This window comes from Primulina huaijiensis, chromosome 6, assembly GCF_012295235.1.
Source record: "Primulina huaijiensis isolate GDHJ02 chromosome 6, ASM1229523v2, whole genome shotgun sequence".
NCBI classification, from domain to species: domain Eukaryota; kingdom Viridiplantae; phylum Streptophyta; class Magnoliopsida; order Lamiales; family Gesneriaceae; genus Primulina; species Primulina huaijiensis.
The window spans coordinates 770,316-797,262 of record NC_133311.1 but is presented as its reverse complement, the minus strand read 5'-3'; the positions used below and the strand labels follow the sequence as shown (position 1 = coordinate 797,262).

Below are 26,947 nucleotides of genomic sequence, written 5' to 3'. Positions count from 1 at the left end.
GGACTTTTATTTCCAAACACTCACTAATTTTGCTTCTCACCGGCTTCATTATAATCTCTAAAAGAATCACTTCAAAATAAGTAGAAGCTCTGACAAACATTCCCTTATTCTTGGGACGAGAGAATCAATAATTTTGATTCTCTTGACGTTATATCTCTTTATTTATTTTTATCCGAAACAAGTATCATTTTCAATTAAGATGCACAAACATGATCCAAAACTGTCAACTGCCCTCTATAAATAAGGACACAAACTCAAACAACACACCCTCAAAAATCAAACCAACTCTTGTTTTGGCAGAAGTCTTGGAAACTTATGGACAGAATAAGGGATTTAGCTTCCCAGAAAGCAGCAGTCATCTTCACGAAGAGCTCTTGTTGCATGTGTCACAGTATCAAAGCTTTGTTCTATGATTTAGGCGCAAGCCCAGCAATACACGAGCTCGATCAAGATGAATACGGGAGGGAGATGGAGTTGGCCTTGAGAGTATTAGGCTGCAACCCAATTGTCCCTTCTGTATTTATTGGCGGACAATTTGTCGGTTCGACCAAAGACGTCATCTCCCTCCATGTTGATGGATCTCTAAAGAAAATGTTGATTAATGCTAAGGCCATCTGGTTTTAGACTTGGGAGCTGATTGACCACTGAGTTAATTGTTATTTGTGATTTTTTTTAATAAAAAAAAGTTTAGAAAATTTGCTTAAATATTGTTGGAATGTTTTCTTGGCTCGAGTCTATTTTTAGAGACTTTTGCTAAAGATTGTGACTTTGGTGAAAATGATTGTAACCCATGTTTTACATTTGGTTTTTGTTTGAAACTTATTAGAATTATCTAAAATGACAATATCAAACTTTTTGGTGCACTTCTTCAACTTTGTTGGGGTTTTTAGATTCACGATTGCAACTATTTAATTTGTTGATGATATTCTAGTCTACATGCATTTTAGATTTTTTTTTTTTTGGTGCTCGCTCCAATAAATAATTATAGATAAATGTTATACGTATAATGGAGGTTATACACGTTATTTTTGAAATTACAAAACTACCTCAAATATATTTTAATTAAAAATAACTCTTTCAAAAGTGGATATGAGGTAATTTTATAAGAGTAGGTCTCTTGTGAGACGGTCTCACGAATCTTTATCTGTGAGACGGGTCAACTCTACCGATATTCACAATAAAAAGTAATATTTTTAGCATAAAAAGTAATATTTTTTCATGGATGACTCAAATAAGAGATCTGTCTCACAAAGTACGACCCGTGAGATCGTTTCATACAAGTTTTTGTCATTTTATAATTTCAAAAGTAATGAGTAACTGAATATGTAATATTCATTATACATATAACATTTCTTATAATATATATTATATATAAAGCAATAAACTTACACAAAACTATCAAATTACAAAAAGGGCATACATATTAAAATTAAATAATTTTAAAGATAAATATTATATTATATACACACAAAGCATAATACATGTATAAATGTTACATCTCGCTGGTTATAATTATGCCACAACAAATTTGTATCATATGTAGTGATATATTTTTAATCCCAAATTTGTTATATTTCTAATAACACAACCATATTTTCATACTACAAAAATTTTTGTGATACGGTCTCATAAATCAATTTTGTGATTAAAAATATTAATTTTGGTGTAATTTTATAATTTCTCATATTTATTATAGTAAATATAGACAATGTTGATGACCCTCTTCACGAATAAAGATATGTGAGACTGTTTCTGTATCAGTCACTTTAAGGAACGAATACGCCAAATAAACTCTTTTCGAATAAACAAAATCTTGGAAATCGATGCATAATTTTATAAAGTTGAAACAAAAAAACACACAATTATTCAAATTCTCAATTCAAGAATATATTTTTTAGATTCTTCGATCAATTCATGCCAATTATTTCCCTTAGTTAAATTATTTGATGAATTAATTCATTAATCATGTCGATATAAATATCTTTATATTTATGATCTAAACTCTAATTATATATTAATTTTAACATATAAATTGGTGGTTTATAATTTTATAGACTTGCATGTATTTAACATCAATGAAATCGGTATGTATATCATAAATTAATTCTCCAATTTTTATAATGCTAAAAATTTGTTAAATTTAATTATTTAGAAACCGAAAAAAATATCTATATTATTTGGATCTCTTCCACCTATATAATTTCGAGAAGTTGTATTTTTTCAAAGTGTTCGTTTATTAAGTTTTTAATCAAAGATGGAATGAAGAAATTTTATTATGTAATAAATAATATTCATGTATAAAGGAAATTTAATATTCAAACTAAAATTTATATATTCCATATGTCCAATATATTTATGTGTTTTTACACATATTATGAAAATTATTGGAAAAATAAATTATACAATGAAATTTTTCATTTTACTCTTATTCAATGAATGATTTAATAGGATGAAAAAATTATTGAAAATAGTTAATATACTTAATGATGACGGCAAATTGGTAAAATAATACTAACTATGAAAAGTAGGTTATATATATTAAGTATGTCTCTTGTGAGACGGTCTCACGAGTCTTTATTTGTGAGACTGGTCAACCCTACCGATATTCACAATAAAAAATAATACTCTTAGCATAAAAAGTAATATTTTTTCATGGATGACCCAAATAAGATATCTGTCTCACAAAATACGACCCGTGAGACCGTCTCACACAAATTTTTGTCATATATATTTGAGACGATCGAAAAAAAAATCTGATTGGTTTTTATATTTAGAATGAAATAAAAAGAATGTTTCTTTCTTTATGGGAATATCAAAATGTGATTGGCCCTACTTATTACTTGGCCACCCAAGATTCACCGTGAGCTGAAAGCCTTTCCTTAGAGAAGAATATTAAATTATAAATATCGACGTGAGAAGGTATGCTCGAACAATTGGAAGAATCCGCAGACAAATTTTTACAATGTTCGTCTCTCCGATAGGATACCTTATTTCAACAATATTACTACTAGTCAAACATTCGATAAAAAGTAAATCAAAGAAATTCTACTAGTGATCTATTGGGAAATGGAGAAATATTTTACGGGTTATGCTTTATAATGTAAGCAAGATCACACAAATTGGGCAAGAAATTGAGTATCTCTAAACCATTGATAAGAGGTAAGTTCGCATAGATTCTGAAAATTGGATGAAAGCTAAACAATAAGACACAGTTTTAAGTCTCAGATAATTAATCCGTTGATAGTTTATCTTATTCAATCTTATGTTTAGTTTATCATATTATTTATCCATCTGCTAATTATTTATCTTACGTCAATCAAATCATTAAATTTAAATTATAATATTATCTTTAATAAATATTATTATTAATTTCTTATTAATTATTAAAATGACAAAATGATAATTTATCATCTTATCCTATATTTAATCAATCAAATCAAATACTATATTTACTCTCATTATTTATTTATTTTTTATCATGCTAGATTATTTATCTGCATATTATTATTCTATATTTAACTTCAAGAGTGGGTCTCATATGAGACCGTCTCATGGATCTTAATCTGTGAGACCGTCTCACGGATCTTAATTTGTGAGACGGGTCAACCCTACCTTTATTCACAATAAAAAGTAATACTATTAGCATAAAAAGTAATACTTTTTCATGGATGACTCAAATAAGAGATACGTCTCACAAATACGACCCGTGAGACCGTCTCACACAAGTTTTTGTCTAACTTCAAATAGTGTCTAAGTGTTTGTCGTCGGCATGCTTTACCCAGAACTATAGTTAGTTGTAATGATACAACTCAAATCTTTTAAATTGCGTCGTAATCCAACTGTCACATTTCAATCGTTCTCTTAGCTGAGACAATTATTACACCTCTAACACTCTATTTTATAGGTTTCATGTGTTGTAATTAATGTATACTAGGACACATTTTCTTCCAGTTGAAGTGAACATTCAGAGCTGGACAAATATTGTGTAATGTAGCAAGTAAGAATCATGTTTAGGTCTGTGGTGCGAACTGAGCCGGGATTAAGTCAATGTAGCCCACTGCTCTTGACCCCGAGACCTCGTCCCAACTCAAGAACTAGCTTTAGAATGCATTCAAGATCACTTAACTGCATCTTATAAAATTTAAGGAGAATGAATCCGAGATGAAAATCGACGCAGCACGCATTATCGGTGACGAATACATACAGTGATCCTTGTATTTCACCTTGATTATCTTTTGAAGAGCTTGGAAAACCAATTAGCATTTAGCACACACCACAGATTATGCATATATCAATTTTACTAGATATTTTATTTTATTAGATATCATGTCGGCTCCCCAACGAAATAGGTCTGAAAGTAGTCATATATCTAAGATATCAATATGATTATTTAAAATAAATATATATCCAGCGACAAATATAGATAATACCTATACTGAAATTTTTTTCCCATCGTAAAATAACAGTTTTCTTTAAATATTATAAAAACAAGATCGACCATTTATCATTTTATTTAAAAAAATATTATAAGTATAAATAATGCAGTTCAAATCCTCATCACTATTTTTCATATGTTGCATACCCACCATACACACTTATGTGAGAACTGATGAGATTTTACCCACATATTAGATGTACTGAAATATAGAAAAAGTATACATCTAATATGTGGGTGTCATATCACCGTTGCTCTTATAAGTACACAAGGTATCATGTGTGCAACATGTCAAAGCTATCATTAACACTATGTTTGGAATGATTAAAAATTAGATTTGGATTTGAATTTGATATCTATGGATTTAGAATTCCATTGTGGTGTTTGACTAATTTTATTTAAGAATTGAATATAATAGTTAAAATTAATATGATTTGTTATTTTTAAAAAATTTGTTTTATTTATTACTTTTTAAAATCACTTTCTTATTAATAATATTTAATACTCACATATTGTGTATACATGATATACAAAAAAAATGATTATAAGTATAAGGAAAATATATATTTTTCATTAAATTAATTTGTTAATAATGAAAAAAAGTTTGTCAAAAGAAAAGTGAGATACAGTCATCAAACTATGATAAATTAGGTTTTTTAGTATTAAAAATAATCGAGGATAGTAAGAAAAAAAATATTTACATAATTTTTAAAATCTATATATATTTTTAAATGATTTCAAAATAATTTTTTCAAGTATACGTAAAATATATGTGGATTAAATGTATTGTTTTTTTTTCTTTCAGAAAATAGTATTTTAATTAGCTTTGAAAAGAAAAAAAATTTATTTTGTTCATATAATCCAAATCTCATGAAATTCTTTTATTTTTGCTAATATTTCATGGCAAAAACTTGTGTGAAACGGTCTCATGGATCGTATTCGTGAGATGGATCTCTTATTTGGATTATCCATGAAAAAGTATTACTTTTTATGCTGAGAGTATTACTTTTTATTGTGAATATTGGTGGGTTGACCCGTCTCACAGATTAGGATCCGTGAGATGGTCTCACGTGAGACCCACTCATATTTCATTTAGTTATATCAATTCTCACCAAATATCAATCTCGTTTTAAAATTCTATTATTCCAAACACTAAAAATGAGATTTCTAATTCAAAATCCCACCAAATTCCATAAAATCCATGTAACCAAAAACACTATAAGTCTTACGCTTGGATCACTCGAAAACCATGATCTAAAAATGCTTAAATTTTAAATTAATGCCATAAATAACACAAAAATTCTTGTGAGACTGTCTCACGGTTCAATTTCGTAGGTCGAATATCTTATTTGGATCATCCATGAAAAAGTATTACTTTTTATCTTGAATATCGGTAGGGTTGACTCGTCTCATATATAAAGATTCGTGACACCGTCTCACAAGAGACCTACTTCATAAATAATACGGTGAAGTACTTAAAAATCCAAAACTTATGGATTATATAGAAATCATAAAACTATAATTTTTATTTCTTTGATTCTGCTTCTTCTTTCATTAATAAAGGTATGCATATATCTTACGCAAACATAAATAACTTCTACTTTGAATATATTAATTAATTTATTAATAAACTCACCTAAAATAATAGCTATACAAAGTTTTACTCGATTGATCCATTAAAAACATCGATATAATATAAATTAAAAAAATCCATGAGGGTCAGAGATAAGGATATAATTCTTAAATACGTTTAGCTCCTAGTACGAGATAATAAGATTATAATATAAGGATAATGAATTCAAGAAATATTGATTCTATAATTTTTTTTAAATTCAATTATTATAAAATTCTAGTTATACCATGAAAATTTTATCATTCTTACCAACCCATGCTTATTAAGTATTATTTTTTTTTAGAGTATATGTATGATATTGTTTCAGACTACAAAGATATAATGTAAATGTCTGGATTACTGATGGGATTTGAATGTGGACGGAGACTGACTTGTCTCGTGGAAAAAAAAACAAAATGAAATAACTAAATTTATCTAAATAAATTAGAAAAATTATCTGCAATTAACGAGATTCGAACCTGAAACTAATAAGTCTCAGGACTTCAACCTTTAATCTTATTAAGCATTATTAACACACACACACCACACACACATATATATATATATAAATATAAGTAGCTTGATTTTTCTGATTTATAATTTAAATTATTATAGACTTCGAGTTAAACAATGAATAAGAAAAAAACATAAAATCTTATCATCCATAACAAGGTCTAACCCATGCTTATTAGGTATTATTAAATGATTTTTTTTTATTAAATGATTTTACGGATCAATATTATGATACAGATCGAATAGGAGATTTGTTTCATAAAATTGAAACGTGAAACAATCTCATATAAGTTATTGTATTGTTATATAATAGATGAAAACCACCTCAATCGATACTCACACAAATATTCATACTCATGATATCAAAAGTATAGGTGTGTGTATATATGTATCTATTCTATTTTATTAAAGTTGAGGACATGATAGTAACTACTTAGGAAGGACACCAACTTTTTCTTCAAACTTTACCCTTATATGATACTAATATTACATTTTTTTTTTGTTTTTCTAAATTTCAACACACATTTTTATTTTATTTGTTTTATTTCAACAATTCAATATCAATTTAGTCCCTCTATAATTTGTTGAATTTCACTTTAGCCAATCGATAATGATAAAAAAAGACGGTATACATAGGAGAGTAATTAATATATATACATGTAGTATAAGTGGCATTCAATTTCCTGGCTGCGGTTATGTAGGTATCCAACTTCTATTATAAATGGTGGATTTGACATTGTTAAAACGTTAGTTGCGTTGAAGTCGCTATTATTACTTAAAAACGTTATTGCACGTATGAAATGGACTGATACGCTAACACAATCAAACCTCCAAATCCCCTCCCCTTCTCTCTCTCCCCCCATCGTATCGTCGATTGTTAGTGGCGGCGCCTTCTCTCCGGTGGTTGCGTGCTCCTGATCGTTCTTCGATATTTTCCTGGAATGGATTCTTGATTGGGTAAATTGTTTGATGTTTCGTTCTTCAGTGCTGTGTATGTGTGTATTTGTTTGTGGTTTTGGCAGTTTTATTTTTTTTCCTGATATTTCCAATCGTTAGCTTCAATTGAAGAAGAAAATAATCGAAATCGAATCAAGTGCTGGTTTAAGTGGAAAGTTATTCGATTGATGTGATTGAAATCAAGGTTGCGAGCTTAGGTTTCATGGGATTCGAGATTTTGTTTGAGATATGGTATCTTGAGAACAATTTGGTTTTTTTCAAATATGATTAGTTGAATTGATGGATTATTTTAATTGTTTGGAGTTGTATCTGGAATTTTTTTTCTATTTCATTTGTGCTTGGTAAAATTTTACCGTAGGTGTCTTTTGGATTATTGGTACAGGGTACTTTGAGATTTTATGTGATAAGAGAAGCTTTTGGGATCTTATGAGGTGGTTCCTTGGTCCCCTGGTGGATAATTCAGTTGTGCAGTTGCTGTTGCATTTTCTTGATGGTTTTTTTGGGTTGAAGGAGGTGCGCAGAACCTTGATTGTACTTTTTCTATCATTGGGATCTTTTATCATTTTTTTTAATTTCATTTTAGCGATTTATGAATGGTGAAATTGACTACCATAAGTCTGAAATTCTTGTTGAGCAGGTGAATTTCAGTGAATCAGATTCTATTACTCAAAGACTTGAGATTGGTATTGATTTGCTGTTTGGAAAATATTTGAAAGAAGGGCTGCTATGGCTGAAGGAGAGGAACAACTCGAACTTAAGTTCAGAATTTTCGATGGGACAGATATAGGTCATAGAACCTACTCATCATCCACAAATATTGCTACTCTCAAGCAAAGGATCCTATCTGAGTGGCCTCAAGGTCGTGATTATGCAATGACTTTTTGTTTTTTGGACTAAGGGGTGGGGAGTTGTGGGCATGGAATCTATGACCTCTCCCATATTTGGGAGAGGTGATGCCACTTTGACCAAGAGGTCAGTGGCGATTATGCTATGACTTTTTAAGGAAAAATTTGTGGTATTGACCTTTTTTCCTTGTTTCTACTGTTGTAAGTTGCATTGAGATTTTATTATTATGAAACCTGAAAGAAATGAGTGGTCAAACAATGCTTCATTGACATGTTATGCTTCAATGGCTTATTCCTTATTATATTTTCGGTTGAAAAACCTTGTAGATATTATTTTGGTTTTGCAGAATCAAAATAGGCAAATTTACGGTTACCTGTATTCATTAACATGTCCAAAACATGCATGATATGATGCGTATATCATTGAGGAAGTTCTTTGGACCATTTTAAGAACTGCTTCTATTGAATGTATCTTTGATTGGTTTTCGTTGACAAAAAAAGACAGAAATCCTCTTTTTTAACTAAAAACCTGCAATTGTTCAGATAAATCAGTGGCACCAAAGTCTGTGAATGATATGAAACTAATACATGCGGGAAAAGTTTTGGACAATGGAAAGACACTCGCTGAGTCTAGAGTTCATATTGGTGACCTTCCTGGTGGAGTTATTACAATGCATGTGGTTGTACAGCCTCCTGTTGCTAAACGAAAAACAGGTATGTTATTTTTTTCTAGGGCATATGTGAGATTAAATACACATTAATCTCTGCATAAATAATTGGCCATGTACTTCATATCCATATGATATCATTCAAACCCTGTTGCATTTTTTATTGGCTTGGTTATGCCGTTGTGGGACACCAGACATGTTCCAAGCTACTGACCTGTAAATTGTTTATTTTCGCTGAAACTAGAAAGGTAATTACCCTCATAGGATCAGATCATCAATCCAATAAACATACTCAGGATAGTTTTCTATCAAAATAAAAAATAAATAAATAAACATGCTCAGGAATCTGCACAAAAATATACTCCACATTACCTCTCATGTCATTTATTGCCTGTGGACATATTATTATTTGGATGCAAATATAATTTATTTTTACAAATGGTCTCACTCAGTCGTCGATGGGTGCAATGCAGATAAAAACAATGCTGATAAACAAAATCAGATGTTATGCTCGTGCACCATTCTTTAGACCTCAGAATCGTGATCCATGTCTCAGTGATCAGGCCAATCAGCATAGGGCATTTCCCTTTTTTAAAAATTTCTCCGCAAAATAAAAAAAAAGAAGAAGGGTACATCTGATTGGCATCTGGGATTTGGAAGGTTTCGTTTTTTAATTGTGATATCAATTTGTTCGTATTGGTGATTATTGTGATATTTGCTTCTGAACAAGATATGTATATTTTTTGTCCCTTCGTTTCTCTCCAGCATTAATAATTGATAACATTGTATCATGATTCATTGTTTTGAACTGCTTAATATCTCCCCTCGTGAAGTGAAGATTTTCTGTAGTTTTAGTCTTTTAGAATCATTTTAGAAACACACCATTACTCATCTTCAACTGTTAACAGAAAACATGGACCATTTCTTATGATACAAAAAATAAATCATTCGATGATATATTTCTTCAATATTGGTCGATGTCGAGTGATTCCAACCTCTAATTTTTATCTCATATCATTGTCAACCCAGATTAGAGTTTTAAGCATGGTGGTTTGGCTTGGATGAATTAAAAAGAAACTGGTGTTTACAATAGTTGTTTGTCCGAGAGCATTGATGTGTCAAAAAATTATAGATGATGACAAAAACTGATGTGGATATTTTTCTGATAAATAAATTATTCTGATATTCATTCTTTACAAAATCAGTGCTTAATCAGCCAAATTTAACATAATTTAAGAAACTCACAAAACATATTTTTAAAAAACTAAAATCCCAGTCATTTTGCAAGAAACTCTTATTGTCAAGTGACTATTTTTTGTTGGCAAAAACTTGTATGAGACGGTCTCACGAGTCGTATTTTGTGAGACGGATATCTTATTTGAGTCATTCATGAAAAAGTATTATTTTTTATGCTAAGAGTATTACTTTTTATTGTGAATATCGATAGGATTGATCCGTCTCACAGATAAAAATTCGTGACACCGTCTCACAAGAGATCTACTCTTTTTCGTTTCCACAGATTTATTCTTGCTTTTGGTCCTCTCGTGTTCCACACAAATCTTCCGTCAATCAAGTTCGCAAATTTCGAGTTACTCAAATCTTTATGTTGTCTGACATCCTTTGAGCTTAAACTATACCTTTTTCTCAACAGAATATATATACATATATGACATTTTATCTAATAAATAATTTTTTATTATAAATTTCGTTATCACAAGATATACCAATGGGTCTACCACAGGAAGGTACTGAGGAGTTTTCACATATCAATTTCAATATTCGGGCAAGTTTAAGAACGTAGCATTAAGGAATATGATCATTCTTCGGATAGCTAGACTAGTAGGTTGAATCGAGCTGATTCACAAGACAACTCAAATCAATTTCAATCGCACGAAGCCCAAACTCAGCTTTCTCAAGCTCATGAAATTTCATTTCTTTGACTTGAGCTCGATTTGTTTATACCAGTAGGCTCATCGCCATGGTTTACAACATAAGATGATCAAGGAATTTAACAATGTCTTCATGTTTTTATATAATGTTTGAATAATATGAGAATTCTCCAAAATACTTAGACCAGTTTACCGTTACATAGACAACAAATTCACAAATTAAACCAAGTTAAAAAGTGATTCACAGTCTAAAATCATTTGCAAGTTGACACACAATGTAACACAGGACTCCAAATGTTAGATCAGAATCACGACAGCTGATGTTTATGTACACGAAACAGGAAAAAAAAAAAAAAAAAAAAAAAAAAAAAAAAAANGCAGAGAAGGTTTGCACAATCAGCCGTGACAGATTTATTCAAATTCTTTAATGACTTCTTTTGGCAGACACTAGTGGCAACATCCCAGCATTCTCCAATTGCACCTGCCAAGTTTAACCGAATGAGAGAGCATCTTAACAGCTACGTGTCCTTGATGCAAACTCAAATAATTGGATGGTGAACTATTGACTGTGTCGTGGCAAGCCGAGGCATTACTATTCTGAACCTATCTACATTCAGCTATGTATCATTTTTAGTTGTTTGCAGCTTATTAATGCTCACATGTGACGGTCCCACCCTCAAGTTAAAGAAGCTGAAACTTTATAGTGATTTTTCTAAAAAAACATATTCAATCTGTCGCCCTCGTTAATTTGATTCCCTAGTTCCATCCCTTCAACAAGGCACTACTCATTTTGGATAGGATTTGGATCAATACATCTCAGAGTGTTGATGAAACAAAAACCCATCTCATCTTCCCCACATACTTTGATGATTCATGAAAGGGGCGGAAACGTAAAAAATCGCTGAAGTCAGACAACCTTAGAACCTGATGTTATTCACAAGCAATCTTGGTGTCAAAGCTGCTAAGACAAATGGCAAATGCCTGGAAAGCAGAGATTGGCTACTGGTAGTCCATGGTGAAGACATCCTTTCCCACTTTCCCGAACTGAAGAATGACGGTCTCCTGCTCTTGTACACCGGTTCCAGTCTCAAGCGATGCAACCAGTTGAAAGTTCTTCACTGAGGCCACGGTTACGCGCCCATTGAAGTTTAGACACCAGCACTGGAGTTGGTCGTGCCATCGGGGAGTCTTGTTTTTCAAAACAAGTTTTTCATCTTTCTGTGTCAACAATGGTCCGGACCCAGATCGAAAACTATCCACTCGAGATGATTTTGATCTAAAAAATGGAAGGGAAGGAAAGGAATCCAGGTTTCCTGGCAAGAATTCAGTTGGTGTGGGAGCCACACCTTCTGGATTAGTTGCAGAAGCGGGTATAGCATCCATGATGCACTGCATCCGCCTTGGACCCCTGCATTAGTGTTGTATATCAATTAATATTAGCAAGTGAACAGCATCATAACTTATCAATTGTCATCTTTGATAATAGCAATAAATACAACTTGGAAAAGTAGATAATTCTTCAGAAAATGTTAAACAATAAAGTGTTCTCTTTTGTCAGTTCACTAAGTCAATCCAGACAATTCAGCTTAGGTTTCTACTTAAATAAGAAATTTCATACACATTACAAATTTCTGACCTCGATCCCAAGACATTCAACTCATACGAAACATGAGCCACGGTATAGTTTCCTGCAGGGACTCTTGGAGATACTTGTCTCATTCCAACTAACCTAGAGGAATAAGACTTAGTAACTTTTGCTCCAGCGTTTGGTGGCTGGGCATCATAAATTACAAACTTGGTCCCAAAAAAATTAGACCTGCCACCACCAAACAAAAGTGACTTCAGTCGGTAATCTTTAGAAGCCATGGTTGCATTGAAAATAGAATTGAGGTCGAAAACAGAATTTACCTCAACTTTCCAACATAGTTGTTGCTGCCTTTAAATATATCATCAGCATTGAGAGATATTATGTAGTCAGTGTATGTAGGCCGTCTGAATCTTCGAGCAGCAAGCAGGAATTTCCCATCATCATTAGAAGCTGTGAAAAGATAAAAGCATGAACACTGGACCAATACAGCAAGCTTTTGAAGCAGGGACTCATCCACCATCTTGGGGACATTAGAATTTAGAACAAGATAAAATGGTATGTGGAATCATATTCATTACTATAAATATGAAAGCAAACAAACATAAATAATGTTAAACTTCAAAGAAGAAAATCATTCTTTAAAACATATGGCAACTTGCCTTGACTCAAATTGAGGTAAAGGAGATATGTATGAGTTCCACGGTTCCGCTTTATGAAACAATTAATTAAGGTATTTCTTGGACCAGGCTGCAGAAAATAACCAACAAAAACTTTTCAGTAAGTGTGAGAGAGGATAAGAGAATAGCAAGATTGCTCACTGATGCATGAACGCTCAACAGCTGAGTAACTGTCTGCATTACATTAGTTTCTTAAACGTTTCCAAACATATTTTCTATACTGAGAACTCCAGAGGAATATAGACTTAAATATATCTGTAAAGGTGGATAATGACACCAAAAAATGATGAAAACATACTTGTTTCAGGGAAATGGGGAATGTCACGTTGCCAGATACTTCTAGGTTTCTGACAATTTCCTTCATTATTTCCCTCCAGCTCCTACAAACACCAGCACAAGCAATCACATTCTTTCTTGAGGGCCATGCACACTCCGATTCCTCGATCCTCATCAGCACATCCCTCAAGAGCTCTGGAGGCATACTGGCCCAACAGCTCTGCTTCAAAGCATCCAAAACAGTAATCGTAGAATCCTCTGATACTCGATGAGACCTCGACCTCAACACATGACCAAACCTCCCGTCGAAACCCTTCCTAGATATGCTCCCAAACTCACCTCTCATGTCTTGAAGTATACTCTTAAATGACATGATTAACCAATGAAGTATGCTAAACCAACTTTTTGTCTTTGAATCGTGGTCAATTACAATTAATTGCCTATCTAGAGAAAGACGAATCTTTTAATTTTCAATCATCAAAATCATAATGCCCGGTAAGTTATTAAGTAAACATATATCCTACAACGTCAAGTAATCAAACTGCGGGTAAAACACGCTTCAACAAATTCTGTTTGAACACCAATAAACGCAGCAAGCTTTTATCCTACACTGCAAATTGAACTAAAAAAAAGCTGACAAGAAACATTTACACAAAATTCCAAAGCTAAAATCCAATATTTACCCCCAAACACTTAAAGTCGCACGAACCAAATATACGCACGAAATAAATCTAGCGATCACGAAAACCCCAGATCACATAATATTGACAATTCCACCACGAACCCTCACAATTGATCCCACTGACAAAACAATTTCACATGGTTAACCAACCAAAAACACTGATACTTGGATAAATAAAAAGGAGTCGAGGCAGAACTAAAAATAGACCGATTACGGACTTAATGCGTAAAATCCATGTTCAGATTCATCAGAACTCTTCAATTAGCAGATCGGAGATCGTGTGGCAAAGAGAAAAAAGGGGGGATGATTAGGGTTTGGCGTATTTCGTCATATTAATTTAGCAGGTTCACATGGTTTTTTCCGCGACAAGGAATAACGCTGAAAGCCTCCCTTTCGGTTCTTTGATTCGCTAATCGGCCCAAATTTATTTTTAGTCACATTTTTAATTATTATTATTTTTTAAATCAAATTTTAATTTATTAATTTATTATCTTATTAGAGAATTTATTTGTGTGCTTAAATAATATTATATGTTATTGTACCTAGATTACTGTGTGTGTAAAAAATAGGTTGTTATAATTGAATCTCGTATTCGAGATCTAATATAAAATTTAAAATATTAATGTCAGATATAATTAGTTTTAAGATATAATAATCTGATACAAATGAAATACCAACATGAGAAAAAACGTTAAGTCGAGGTTAGATATTATAATAAAATTTGATATAAAATTTTATTATTATTTAATCCTATATTCGATCGAAGAAGGAAATTTGATTTCCATATTGATTTTTCTCAAGTATCAATCTCTGTATCAATTTAAAAAAATATAGGAAAAGTTTTCGAATTTATAAAATAAAAATGCAAAAATATCATTAAAAAAACAAGTATAAAACACAGCTTGACCTGTATTGGCTTATTTTCATCTAACAAATAAGTATTTTTTTTCCTTAATCATATATCTTATTTAATCTGAATGAAAGAAACATAAATTAATATATTGTAGCAATACAAATATCAGAAAAAATTTGGTGTTGTGTCAATTAATTAGAATTTAGAGAAGCCATTGTCACGTCCCAAGACCGAAGTTAATCGACAACGGCGTTGTTTAACAATCACATAATCGAAAACAACAAGCATCGTAGTACAGTGCGAACCAAAATCAGTTTATATCATAATTTCCAACGAAAAATCAATGTCTTTAAAATGTAATAACCGAAAAAAAAAACGACAGAATTAATGCAGAAGCGTTACGACTTAAATTAAATTGAAACTTAAATTGAAAATCTCGAAAATCACTAGCCCCAAACTGGTCCGACTCTTCTTCCTCGAGTTGGTCCTCAGACGTATCTGGGAATGGATAGTAAGGGGTGAGTGATATGACCATCACTCAGCAAGTGAGGGCCGTTCGAGCACAACATAACAACATGCATATATTTTGAAACACATATCATGTACAACATGACTCATATCACATGCATAACAATGACCAGGCACTGAGATTCTTCTACTTTTCATATTTTACTGATATCAGTCCCTAATTTTTACTCATCTAAGGGGACGATGCCTTATAACGGTTACAATCTCATCGTGTAAGGGCCATAAACATGTCATATTGGGATTCTCACTCATATCCAATCGAATCATCACAGTACCAACACACAACCATACGATAATCGTATCAAGAATGGAGTAGAAGAAGAATTTGCACTCAACCGAATTTTCGAAAACGAAAATATGCATAACCGAAAATTAAACTTTAAAACAAACTCATTTATCTCAATTTTTGAATGCTAAAAACGTGGGTGCACTGCTTCTTGGCTATGATCACTTCTTGCTCCTTGCTCGGATGGTACTTCGGCTCACTTTCTTGCCTATCTTTTGGACGATTTTTAAGCAAAAATTTGCCTATAGTATGCTGCTGGAATTTTGAAATTCGCAGCTCTATATTTCGAATTTTAGGGTGTGAGGAAGACCATGAATGATGGACTATTTATAGGTAAGGAGATTAGGCTAAATTGGGTGCCAAAATCATGTCCAAATTGGCCTCAAATCCCACATTTTTCACTTTTCAAAATCCCATTCCATGATTGATTTATTTAGCTACCAAATTATGGAGTTTATTCCTTAATCCCTTCTCTTTGATTGGTTCAAAAATAGGGTGGCTATGTATAAGGATTTTGTTGTGCAAACTTTTGATGATTTGTTTCCATTCTTTATTCTTGATCCCGGCAAAAACTTGTGTGAGACGGTCTTACGAGTCGTATTGTGAGACATATCTCTTATTTGGGTCATCCTTGAAAAAATATTATTTTTTATACTAAGAGTATTACTTTTTATTGTGAATATCGGTAGGGTTGACCCGTCTCACAGATAAAGATTCGTGAGACCGTCTCACAGATAAAGATTCGTGAGACCGTCTCACGAGAGACCTACTCCTTGACCCCAATATGCATAATTATTTAGCTACTATTTAAATTTTAGGAATATTCATGTATTAATTTATCTTATTTCCCATGCACCTTGTATGATAATCCAATTTTGCAAATCTTCTCCCAAAATTTTCGAAATTATGCATACTTATGCATATACTAATACCATTTTAATTCAATATTGTATTTCCAAAAGTATTCCAACATATTTCCATCTAAAATATATATACCAAAATAATAAGCATCCTAAATTAGAGTTGTATAAGGGGGTTTTCACAGCCATCGTCATGGAAATAATTCTAATAGATTTATGTATATGAATAATTTTTTTAAATAATCAAATTTTCAATTGAACTTGGAAAGAGATTAAATTAATTAGCATGACTAGTGTATCGATACATGTAATGTGTGTGCTTTTTTAATTTATAAAATTTTGATTTAGTTAAAATATTAATAATTACATTAATTTGGATGAAAATAAAATATTAGATAATTCAAAAATCCGGATGAGTTTAATCAAATATATATATGGTATCATATAAACCATGATGGATAAGTAATAAGATATTGTTGGAGAGAAGTGTTAGTGTGAGTTAAAAGAAAATGAGAATTTGATATGTAAATTTAATTAAGATGTTGCCAAATTGATTGTAGTTATGGTAGATTTTTAATTTTATATATAGTAAGATATTGTCGTATAGATGAGATAGGATATATAGGCACCATTTCAATTCAATTTATCTGACTAACGTGGTTTGTAAATTATGCATTAGTCTCGGATTTATCAGATATGCACCGAATTAAATTATTAATTTCAATACACAAATTATTTATATATATCATACTTATATATCTCATTTTATATATTTAATCAAATGATTAAATAACAAAATGCTCACTAAAATATAATGTAATCAATCCAAAAAAAAAATATATTCGACCGTTACATTACCTTTTTTGTGTTTGGGTCATACACGCTCCCCTTGCGCTGGACTATGTAAGATCACAACTATTTCTTGTCTGGTATGGATGGATTTCAAATCAAATTAAAAATCGAAAATTTGAAATTCCCATGTGCTTTTTCTACTGGAGGATCCGAGGTAGAAGTTTAAAAATCTCGAGCAACGAGGGAGCACGTGGCAGGCGCATATTGGTGGAATACTTGGAAGGGAGTACAAGGATCGAGGATATAGGAGTTTGAATTTTGTATTGTCTTCTCTCCACCTTCGGTATTATTCAAATGCATTTTTCTCTCTGACTTAGTGCGAGTGTGAGTGGGTGAGTGAGTGAGTGAGTGAGTGAGAGAGAGAGACAGAGAGAGAAGGTCGAAGCCGTTTGTGTTCCGGTGTCGTTTTGCAGTTTGAGGTGAGACCCGTATGTTTTTCTTCATCTTCTTCCATTCGTTTGATTATTGTGGATGTGAGTGGCCAGTTGACTCCTCAAATATTCAAACTTTTGGGGGGAAAATAAAAGATTATGTGAAATGGGAGACATATACTTTGTTTGCTTGTGTATGTTGTTCTGCCCTGTCACCTGTGTGTGTGTGTATATACACTTAATGTATCTCTCTGCCTGACCCTGGCACGCAGTGAATGTGTAACTTCGTGGAAGAAATGGATTCGGCATCTTATGGTGATACATACAGGAATTTCTTGAAGATGTGACACAAATTCGTAGTATTAATTTTGCTAGTTATGGAATCCACTGTATGCCGTATTAAATTAATGTTTCAAGTGGTTTCGTATATGCTAATGTGACAAGTAGTCTATGAATAGAAGAAAATTTATTTGAATCTGGTTTTTTTTCCCTTTCTTTTTATGCTGAAAAATCATATTTTGGGGTGTGAAGTTTCGGTTTTTCATCGCAAGGTAGGTAAAATGGTGGAGTTGAAGAACAACATATCGTCGCACTGGTGGTGGTTTGACAGTCACAACAAGACTAATCCGAATCGGTCCCCATGGCTTCAGTCCACTCTTTCGGGTAAAAACATACTCCTAGTTTCCTTTTTGTATTCGTTCCATTTGATTTTTAGATGAAGTTAGTAGTACTGTTGATTTACTCAGCTTTAAAGTTGAGGTTTTTTTAAATACTTGAACTTGGTGATGGTAGAATCTTGAAGTGAAATGGGTGCTTTAAACTTCTTGATTGTGCTTTATCATAGTTACTCTATAAGAGATTTCATTAATGAGCAGAAAAGGGAGCTTTCTTTTGGGTGTAAACGCAAGTTTGGTTTGTTCTGCTGTAATTAAATCCGACTGCTATAGAATGGCTTGTCGCCCGGAATAAAATTCTTGGTTGTACAAGTGGAATTGCTGTGTTCTCCTCGCATCATCTTTTACCATCTTTCTTTGCTGTTTGATCAATTCAGGGCTGTTGAAGATTAAAAAGTAGGATGTTTAGTATACGAGTGCCACCTGCTATTATAATTAAGTGTTTCTCGTTGAACATGCCTTGGTTCATGTATATGAGTGTCTGCATGCATATGTCTTTCCTCGTCTCATAAGCTGTGCAACAAGGGAATTTAGAATGCATGTTGTCTCGATTGTGAATTGCGTGCTTAGGTCATGGAATGCGCTATTACTGCAGACAGATGATGTGAGATACCAGTTCGTAATTCTTCACATAGAGTAAAAAAACTCAGAGCACTTCCAGAAATAAATTTTCAAGCCCATACATACTTTATAGTGTCACCTTTCACTTGATAATTATCTAGACCCTTGCTACTTTTCCCGACATGTCACATTTTCGAAGCATTTTCTGTAACATGATGTTCTTTCTAAACGTGCAGAGCTCGATGAGAAAACTAAAAAAATGCTAAAGCTAATTGAAGAAGATGCAGATTCTTTCGCCCAACGTGCAGAAATGTACTACAAGAAAAGACCTGAACTCATCGGCATGGTCGAAGACTTTTATCGAAACCATCGTTCCCTGGCTGAGCGATATGATTCCGTTAAATCTGAATGCGGAACTCGTGTCCAATCTCCATGGTCATCTCCGTTATGTTTCAACAAATATCGTCTAGAAAAATCATTGAGCCTAACCGATAAAGCATATGATAGCTATTCTGAGGTGTATGGACCTGAAGAAACGGACGAATCTGAGGTTGAAGATCCAGAATACGAAGAAGAAATGGTGCAAGAAAATATCGAATCAGACACAGAAGAAGTTTCAAGTGTTGCCGTGGACGTGGAACTGATGAGGTTGCGGGCAGAAGTGGAGAAACTTAGAGAAGAGAAGGAGTTGAACACCAAGCAACTAACTCAGAAGGATGAAGAGAAAAGGGAGGTTATCAGGCAGCTAAGTCTAGCAATAGATTTGCTGAGGGAGGAGAATTTGAATCTGAGGAAGATTGTTGCTGCTAAAACTACCCCCAAGAAAGAATGCCCCGTCGAGTTCAAGAACCCAAAAGGCAATTTCCTTGGAAGATTGTTCAATGGAATGGCAAAACACCAACTAGTAAAGTTGCTCTTTAGTGTCCACCGTATGTATGATAACAAAAATGTAAAAGATATCATGGATTCTTCTGGAACTGCAATCAACCAAGAACTGCTATGCCTTATGTATTCTTTTGTGTGAACCTCATTTACATTCTATTCGTGTTTTTCTATCTAGTGAGGCATCTCTTCGAATTTCTTGATAGGTTGTAATTCTTATATATTGATTTCGTTGATTTTATCAAAAGTCTCCAACCTTGAAATCACACTCAAGTTAAGTCGGTTCGACACTCTTCAAGCTCCAGCTGACATATGGTGGCATTCAAAGATGATGTGAAATTGTGTTCTCCCGGCTAAGGATTTCAGGCATGCCCTACTATAAAAGTGAATTGTACAAACTTTGTAAAATTGGACAAATATTTAAAAATATGTCGAACATTGCAGATATCTGTTCATGCTTTCCAAATCAATGAAAAGGGGAACATCTCATGCCCCATTTCTACTACCCAACTATATAACTACTAAACAGTAAGCAACAAATTGATTCAAAATCTACACAATTAAGTAAATATATAGAAGGGTTTTAAAAAAATAATAAAGAACTTCACGGCTCACCACCAAGAAATATTAGCCATGAATCCAAATGTCACCAAACATAAAACCACCATTGAATTCAAGAAACCTTGGACACTCAGCCGAACTGTCGAAGAATCTGGAAAAGTATCCGTCGGCTCAAATGCCACTCCGGGGCCGGAAACCTCCATTGCATCAGGATTTGGTGGGCTTGGGCTTGAGGGTATGATAGGGAGTGAAGAGTCACTTGGAGAAAGCGCAGAGCCACCAGGTGAAGGAAAGAGAGGAGTAATATCAGGAGATAATTCTGGTGGCATAGATACTGGAGAGATGGGATCAGGCAACAATGCTGGTGCTGCAGAAATAGTAGAGACTGGCAATTGTTTCTGTACTGCAAATGATGATGAAAATACCATGAAAATGGGAGCAAGAATGATCAAGAGCTGTGTAATTGAGTAAGTCATTTAAGTAATGATTAGGGAATCAAGTGTTACTTTGGCTCAAAGATCAAATCTTTTTGCGACATTGATGAAATAAATGCAGTTGTGTTTTATCAAGAAAATGTAATGAATGGATGAATGATTTGTGGGGTGGAACCATGTCACACAGAGAGGTCAAAAGAGTTGGTACATAATTGGGCCCAAGGTGACAGATGGCGGGATGTGATTGGGGAAGACGCGTGAGGAAGCAGCTAGACATGTGGGAGAAATGGACAAGAGTAGATAAATGCATTTCTTTTGTGGGAACACATGCAGAGTGAGTTGGTTGGTCCTTCCTGTCTTTTTCCTAAATGGCTGTTTGCAGACATTCACAAGTCCGTGAAATTCTTGGCTAGCCGAAACAATTTCTAGATGGAATATTTTGTAGAACTTTTGGCCTTCTTGGTGGTGTTCATTTTTTATTTGAAGAATTTGTTGGCTTATTTGCTACTCAAAAATTGAACTTGGAGAATTATTTTGGCTTTCTTGGCCTTAAAAACTAACTCCGATCACACGGTCTCTGTCAAACGAAGTGTCTGAAACTATGATTATTTGGTATTATATCAGCAAAAAACATTGGAAAAAGACCACAATTCTGCAAAATTTGTCGGACCTTTAGTTGATATATGAGAGAAGGGCCTTCAAAATTTTCAATTAAGAATCTAAAAGGTACACATTATTCAACCAAGTTGAATTTAAAGGTCTGAATAGGACAAAAACAAAACAACTATGTTGAAATTTACCATGAGTTTGGTGGGGAGGAAAAATAAATTAATAGCAGAATCTATTCCATTTTTGTTTGGAATTTATTGCCTCGTAGGCATTAGGCTGGATGCTTTATATCTCGAGGGAAATTGTTTGGGCCACTTCGAGTGATTGGCGTATGATAACACAATGGTTGGTTTTCTCAGACTCTGTCAGGAACTCAATTGTGATGGCACTTTTGACTACTTAAAACTTAGTGAGATACCACAAATCCTAATGCTTCTAAAATCTAAATTGACATGAGGTGATGCGATCATGGATGATAAAGTTTTAAAGAAAGTACGAGATCCATTAGAGTTGCCGGAATGACCTATAATGAGAGGACGCAGCAAGAAATTTAAGGATTTGCTTCAAGGACTCGTAGTGAGCTACCAAGAAAGGCCTACAAACATGGCGTCAAGATTAGAGTGGTTTGGGGAACATGGAAACAATGTTAAGGTTATTGCAACGTCATTCAAGTGCTAAATGATCAAGAAGGCGGTAGCATTCGCGCACCCGCGCCAAATCTCCCTCACCCACGCGAGCAATGCAAAAAAGTGGCGAAGAGACAGAACCAGCCACGCACCAGCGCCGAGTCATGCGCACCATTGCGCACCACCCGCGCTCCTTGCTGCCCGAAGTGAAGAATTACAGTAGCCCGCGTACACCTGCATGAACTTGGGCACACCCGACGTGCTGTGCTGCACAGCGAAGAGATTAGTTTCATATTTTAGAGTTCAAATTAATTAGAGAGCTTTATTATTGATATATTTCTTTAAAACATATATGGATAAATTTTGGACATTAACAAAACACATTATTAAGTTTATACAAAAGTTTTTTTTGTGAGTTTTCTATCAAAATTTTCAATGTGTTGTTTTGTTCAAACAAAATCAAACTTATCAAATATTTAATCTTTATGACATTTGTCGATTGTTTTCACACGGATGGTCAAATACGAGTTCTTTGAAGATTCGTTTGAATCTAAATTGTTTCTGTCGTTATTATTTGTTATTAAACTTTCATAGTTTAGGAGCGAATATCACAAACTGAAACAAGTTGTTTCAAAAAATCGAGACAACACTACGTTCTTTATTTCATCGAATCGAGGGTGTGACTCTGTTTTTGAGCTCATTGCTTTTCATGTTTGAAGAATCGCATCATGAGGTCGTATGTACAATCTTTCACAAGGGCTATTAAAAACCCAAATACATCCTGACCAAATTATTTCATCCCAGGACATGAAGCATATTTTTAGCATTTGTTTAGTAATACTAGTCAATTAAGTTCAAATCAAATTAATCAAACTCTATTTTAACTAGGTCTCAAATAGCACACGAGGCCATCATACTCTGTTTCTGAACTTTAAGATGCTTAAAAATTATCGAGCTCAAACTCTCATACGAAAAACAGAATTATAAAACTCAATTCGATCCATTTGCTTCAACTAACGGCGGCTAATAATGTCGCTGCACCCCTTCAAATTAATATGCTAGTGATATATGCGGATGAAAATTTCCCTTTAATCTGATACAATCCAAAAAATAATCAGTGTGATTTATGCGCCAAGTCTACTGTAGTACAGTACAATACATGTAGCTTTCAGTTTCATCTTTCTTAATAAACTTCTGATGTAGAAAAATTGTAGTGGTTGCTATAATTGAATTTTTCTTTTCTTTTTTTGGCAAAGATCCAGAAGCACAAATTTAAAGGGAAGGGCATCCAGTCAATAATCCCCTCTACCAAGCAATTTGCTTCTTAGCTTCAAGAGAGCATAAGCAATCTTTCTGGACAAGAAACTTCCATGCCTAAAAAATTGCTCACAGAAATACTACCACAACCCTCTCAAAAAAAAAAAAAAAGAAGCAAGAAATACTCCCTCGGCCCACAAAATGTAACAAATAGTACAGGACTGATTGCGCTAATGATTGACCTCAGATGTTTGACCGTTCGTATTAGAACCCTCGTTGCCTCCTGTGGTCGGTAATGGAGCATTCCCTTGGTACAACGGGGGTGGAAACATTGGTGGGGCACCAGTAGTAGGGATCCCAGAACTTCCCGGAATCAATGGGGGAGGAGCAGTCAATGGCCTTTGGAGACCATCCACTTGACCAGGCAAAGAAGCACCAGAGGAAAGCAACATCTGTGGCATGGGAGGACCATGCATATAACCTGGAACAATAGAAACAGTTATTATCCAAGTCTAAGATTAAGCATGCATCACATTAATATAAATGAGAAAATGAATAGCTTTTCTTAGCTAGTAAAGCATCTCATACAATGCAAAATCTTATTAGTGCTACAATATAGGACCTCACCCACTGACCGAAAAGCTAGAACTCATTAAAGACCTTATCCAAGGAACAGTGGCCCAAACATATAAGACACGCATGCAAGTAAGAAACAAACTCTGGCAAGAAAAAAAATATTGACTGGTATGGTAGGTTTAAAATACCTGGAGGACCGGGCATTGGTCTTGGCAAAACAGGAGGCCTCATTCCTGGTAATAACAGGGCACCCGGTGGCAACATTCCGCCTGGAAGTGGAGCTGGTAGAATTGGCATGCCAGGCCTCAGTGGAGCATAAGGAGCAACAGGAGGCCTAAACGCTCCAAGATGTTCCTTTACTTTTTGATCTATTAAACTTTGATTAAGTTGTGCCTCATATTGTTGATAATAACTTCGCACATTTGCCTGCTCAGATAAGAAAATAATTTATCGCATACATTTACCTACGAGCCTAAAGAAAGGAACAAGAGCCAGAGGAAGATTAAGGGGGAAAAATACCTTGTGTTTGTATCCAGCATTATGCTGTTTTCTAACTGAAGGCTGCAGTGACATCCAATGATGTTCAATAAAAATTAAAACATGAAAAATATTCAAATAGTTTTGGAAGGCAATACTAATTACACAAAACAAACACAAAGTTCACCTTTTCCTTTAGTGCACCAATTTCCAACAAAAAATGAGCAGCAAACATAAAGACGGATAAAATTTAAGCAGAATGATGTATTTTTATAGTTTCATATATTTATTTGAATTACTTTATAGCTATTAGGAGAATTTTAATGGTTCGAATTGATTTCATAGTTCCTAATCATGGTTTTTTATTGCATATAGTCAAAAGTGAGGAAAGTGAGTAAAAACAGCGGAAGACGATGATGAATTCGGGTATATTCAGCACATCGGTGTCGCATCAAAAGGAAAGAAGAAAATCAAATCAAATGGTGCTTTGACTTTGATGTGAAGTAAGAGCCATGTGCTAATTTAAATTAACATGGGGCAAAAGAAAGGCATGTGATGAATCATGAGAAACGAATAAAAAAGAGCACGTCATAAGGAACAAAACAAAGGGATTTGGTTGATGAGAAGAGGCTGTGCATTCTAATGCAAATTGAAGAATTGAGAAAGAAATTAAAGAGGTTGTGTTTTGTCACGTGAAGAAGCCATGCATCAATAGCAATTGATATGAATTGAAAGAGCTGACACATGACAAAAAAAATATTGAAAGGTCTGTGCTATGCACGCAAGTATTGGGTCCAATAATTCAAGGAAAATCAAAGCTCGGTGTCCTACAAAATCTGGCCATGTCTCGAGATTTTAGAAAACTTCAGGGAGAAGAATTCTGCACCATATTGAATGAGATTTGAAGGAATTTCAAAGAAGGAAAACTCTAGATTTTCAAATTTTGAGGAAATATATATATATACTAGATAGGGGACTCTTGCATTTTCTCCTCTTACTCGTGGCTATGGCTTGAACAACAGTTTCTCTCTTTCATACTCACTTTCATATTTTTATTATAGTTCAGTTTTATTGCCTAAACTTTAATTCTTGGTTCAGAAAGACAAAACGTTGAAATAACTAACACTTGTGAGATTTGAGTTTTGCGCATAATATTTCATGATTTAAGACAAAACCTTAAAATTTAATTTTTCAGGTATTGTTGATAATTTAATTTCAAGGAAACCCCCTATTTTTTTAATTATTTAAAATTTTTTGCAAAATAAATTCAAACCTTCTCGTGAGAACGATCCCAACCCATGCTACTACATATTTATTAAATTGATTTGAGTGGGCTAAACCGCCTTCACAGAACATTATTGATAATGTATAACCCAAATATTTTGCACAGTTAATAGTTATATAACATCAACATTTCTTCAACTTCCTAAACCTTTTTGCAGCTAATGAACACTGTTTGCTCAACATTAAAAGTAGTGAACCCAAGCAGCCAATTAACTATAAACATGGATTCTATATTCTTATATAGGTATACAATTTTACAACAGGTATGAAACTATTTCAATAATTATCCATAAAAATGATTCTAATGGCAGTAAAAAAAAAAGCATTAAGAGTAGCTGAAAGTAATTTACATAAGAAGGGAGAGAGGTAACCCACAGAATCATGCGTGAGGTATGTGTCGCAATAGTCACAGTAATACCTGAAAGTGAGAAAAAAATATAACTACTTTTTTTTTTTGGGTGGGGATCCAAAAGCCATGTTTAACAAATTTAAGGCGGAAAAGAATAATTAGACAAAAAATTTACCTGGGCATTGTGTGATTAAGCTAAGCGAAAATAAATCCTGCGATCATTTGAACAAAAATGGTCAGACAACATATAATCCTAGAACATACGGAAACTACTTCGAATCAGCCAGAGAAAATGCTTGCATACACGCCATTTAATGATTCTCAGCAAAAATCATCTTGGCTTACAATCTAGTTGCAGCTCTTTGAACTGAGAAGAAGCTGAAACAGAAGCAAACCCTACGGGTATTGAATCTGGAGACCGGAGAGTTTACGAATATCCGATCCAATTGGGTCGGATCGGGTCGGGTTGTATGTACATATAATTGCTTGAAATAATGTGATTTTAAAAAAAAATTTGTTAAGTCTTGTAAACATAAAATCTTTAAAAATAGAGTGAGTAGGTCTCTTGTGAGACGGCCTCACGGATCTTTATCTGTGAGACGGGTCAACCCTACCGATATTCACAATAAAAAGTAATAATCTTAGCATAAAAAGTAATATTTTTTCATGGATAACCCAAATAAGATATTCGTCTCACAAAATACGACCCGTGAGACTGTCTCACACAATTTTTTGCCAAATAGAGTAGATCTCTTTTGAGACAGT

The 26,947-nt window shown here is 33.6% G+C and overlaps 5 protein-coding genes across 16 annotated transcripts; 3 read left to right on the top strand and 2 right to left on the bottom strand.

Moving 5' to 3' along the window:
• The first annotated feature begins 255 nt into the window (after positions 1-255).
• On the top strand, positions 256-863 carry LOC140979473 (glutaredoxin-C11-like). The gene is made up of 2 exons (XM_073444877.1): positions 256-648; positions 692-863. Exon 1 carries the CDS (start codon positions 316-318, stop codon positions 622-624), a length of 309 nt encoding a protein of 102 aa, XP_073300978.1. The 5' UTR covers positions 256-315; the 3' UTR covers positions 625-648; positions 692-863.
• Positions 864-7,343: 6,480 nt separating this feature from the next.
• On the top strand, positions 7,344-9,828 carry LOC140978442 (membrane-anchored ubiquitin-fold protein 3-like). Of its 3 annotated transcripts, none has more exons than XM_073443469.1 (5): positions 7,344-7,517; positions 7,900-8,030; positions 8,155-8,376; positions 8,906-9,076; positions 9,504-9,828. In XM_073443469.1, exons 3-5 carry the CDS (start codon positions 8,244-8,246, stop codon positions 9,557-9,559), a joined length of 360 nt encoding a protein of 119 aa, XP_073299570.1. In that variant the 5' UTR covers positions 7,344-7,517; positions 7,900-8,030; positions 8,155-8,243; the 3' UTR covers positions 9,560-9,828. The 3 variants fall into 3 exon arrangements, with proteins under 3 accessions (XP_073299570.1, XP_073299571.1, XP_073299572.1); XM_073443470.1 differs by having other exon boundaries at positions 7,900-8,048; XM_073443471.1 differs by lacking the exon at positions 7,900-8,030 and having other exon boundaries at positions 7,358-7,517.
• A 1,291-nt stretch (positions 9,829-11,119) lies between these two features.
• On the bottom strand, positions 11,120-14,539 carry LOC140978952 (tubby-like F-box protein 3). Of its 3 annotated transcripts, none has more exons than XR_012175686.1 (6): positions 13,483-14,539; positions 13,167-13,254; positions 12,828-12,957; positions 12,556-12,735; positions 11,844-12,327; positions 11,120-11,400 (listed from the first exon to the last, which is right to left on the bottom strand). XR_012175686.1 is itself a non-coding variant. In XM_073444222.1 (5 exons), the coding sequence occupies exons 1-5, from the start codon at positions 13,831-13,833 to the stop codon at positions 11,919-11,921; spliced, it is 1,158 nt and encodes a 385-aa protein (XP_073300323.1). In that variant the 5' UTR covers positions 13,834-14,539; the 3' UTR covers positions 11,120-11,918. The 3 variants fall into 3 exon arrangements, 1 of the variants encoding a protein (XP_073300323.1); XR_012175685.1 differs by having other exon boundaries at positions 11,836-12,327; positions 13,483-14,538; XM_073444222.1 differs by having other exon boundaries at positions 11,120-12,327.
• Positions 14,540-17,782: 3,243 nt separating this feature from the next.
• Positions 17,783-20,275, top strand: LOC140978723 (protein NETWORKED 3C-like). 6 transcript variants are annotated; one of them, XM_073443929.1, is made up of 3 exons: positions 17,783-17,940; positions 18,448-18,555; positions 19,364-20,275. In XM_073443929.1, the coding sequence occupies exons 2-3, from the start codon at positions 18,453-18,455 to the stop codon at positions 20,149-20,151; spliced, it is 891 nt and encodes a 296-aa protein (XP_073300030.1). In that variant the 5' UTR covers positions 17,783-17,940; positions 18,448-18,452; the 3' UTR covers positions 20,152-20,275. The 6 variants fall into 6 exon arrangements, with proteins under 6 accessions (XP_073300030.1, XP_073300033.1, XP_073300032.1 ...); XM_073443932.1 differs by having other exon boundaries at positions 17,791-17,940; positions 18,444-18,555; XM_073443931.1 differs by having other exon boundaries at positions 17,794-17,949.
• A 3,031-nt stretch (positions 20,276-23,306) lies between these two features.
• LOC140979507 (U1 small nuclear ribonucleoprotein C-like) lies at positions 23,307-26,613 on the bottom strand. 3 transcript variants are annotated; one of them, XM_073444926.1, is made up of 6 exons: positions 26,487-26,613; positions 26,358-26,394; positions 26,209-26,251; positions 24,592-24,633; positions 24,261-24,498; positions 23,307-23,977 (listed from the first exon to the last, which is right to left on the bottom strand). In XM_073444926.1, the coding sequence occupies exons 2-6, from the start codon at positions 26,363-26,365 to the stop codon at positions 23,727-23,729; spliced, it is 582 nt and encodes a 193-aa protein (XP_073301027.1). In that variant the 5' UTR covers positions 26,366-26,394; positions 26,487-26,613; the 3' UTR covers positions 23,307-23,726. The 3 variants fall into 3 exon arrangements, with proteins under 3 accessions (XP_073301027.1, XP_073301026.1, XP_073301028.1); XM_073444925.1 differs by having other exon boundaries at positions 26,528-26,609; XM_073444927.1 differs by having other exon boundaries at positions 26,358-26,435; positions 26,528-26,596.
• Between the last annotated feature and the right edge of the window lie 334 nt (positions 26,614-26,947).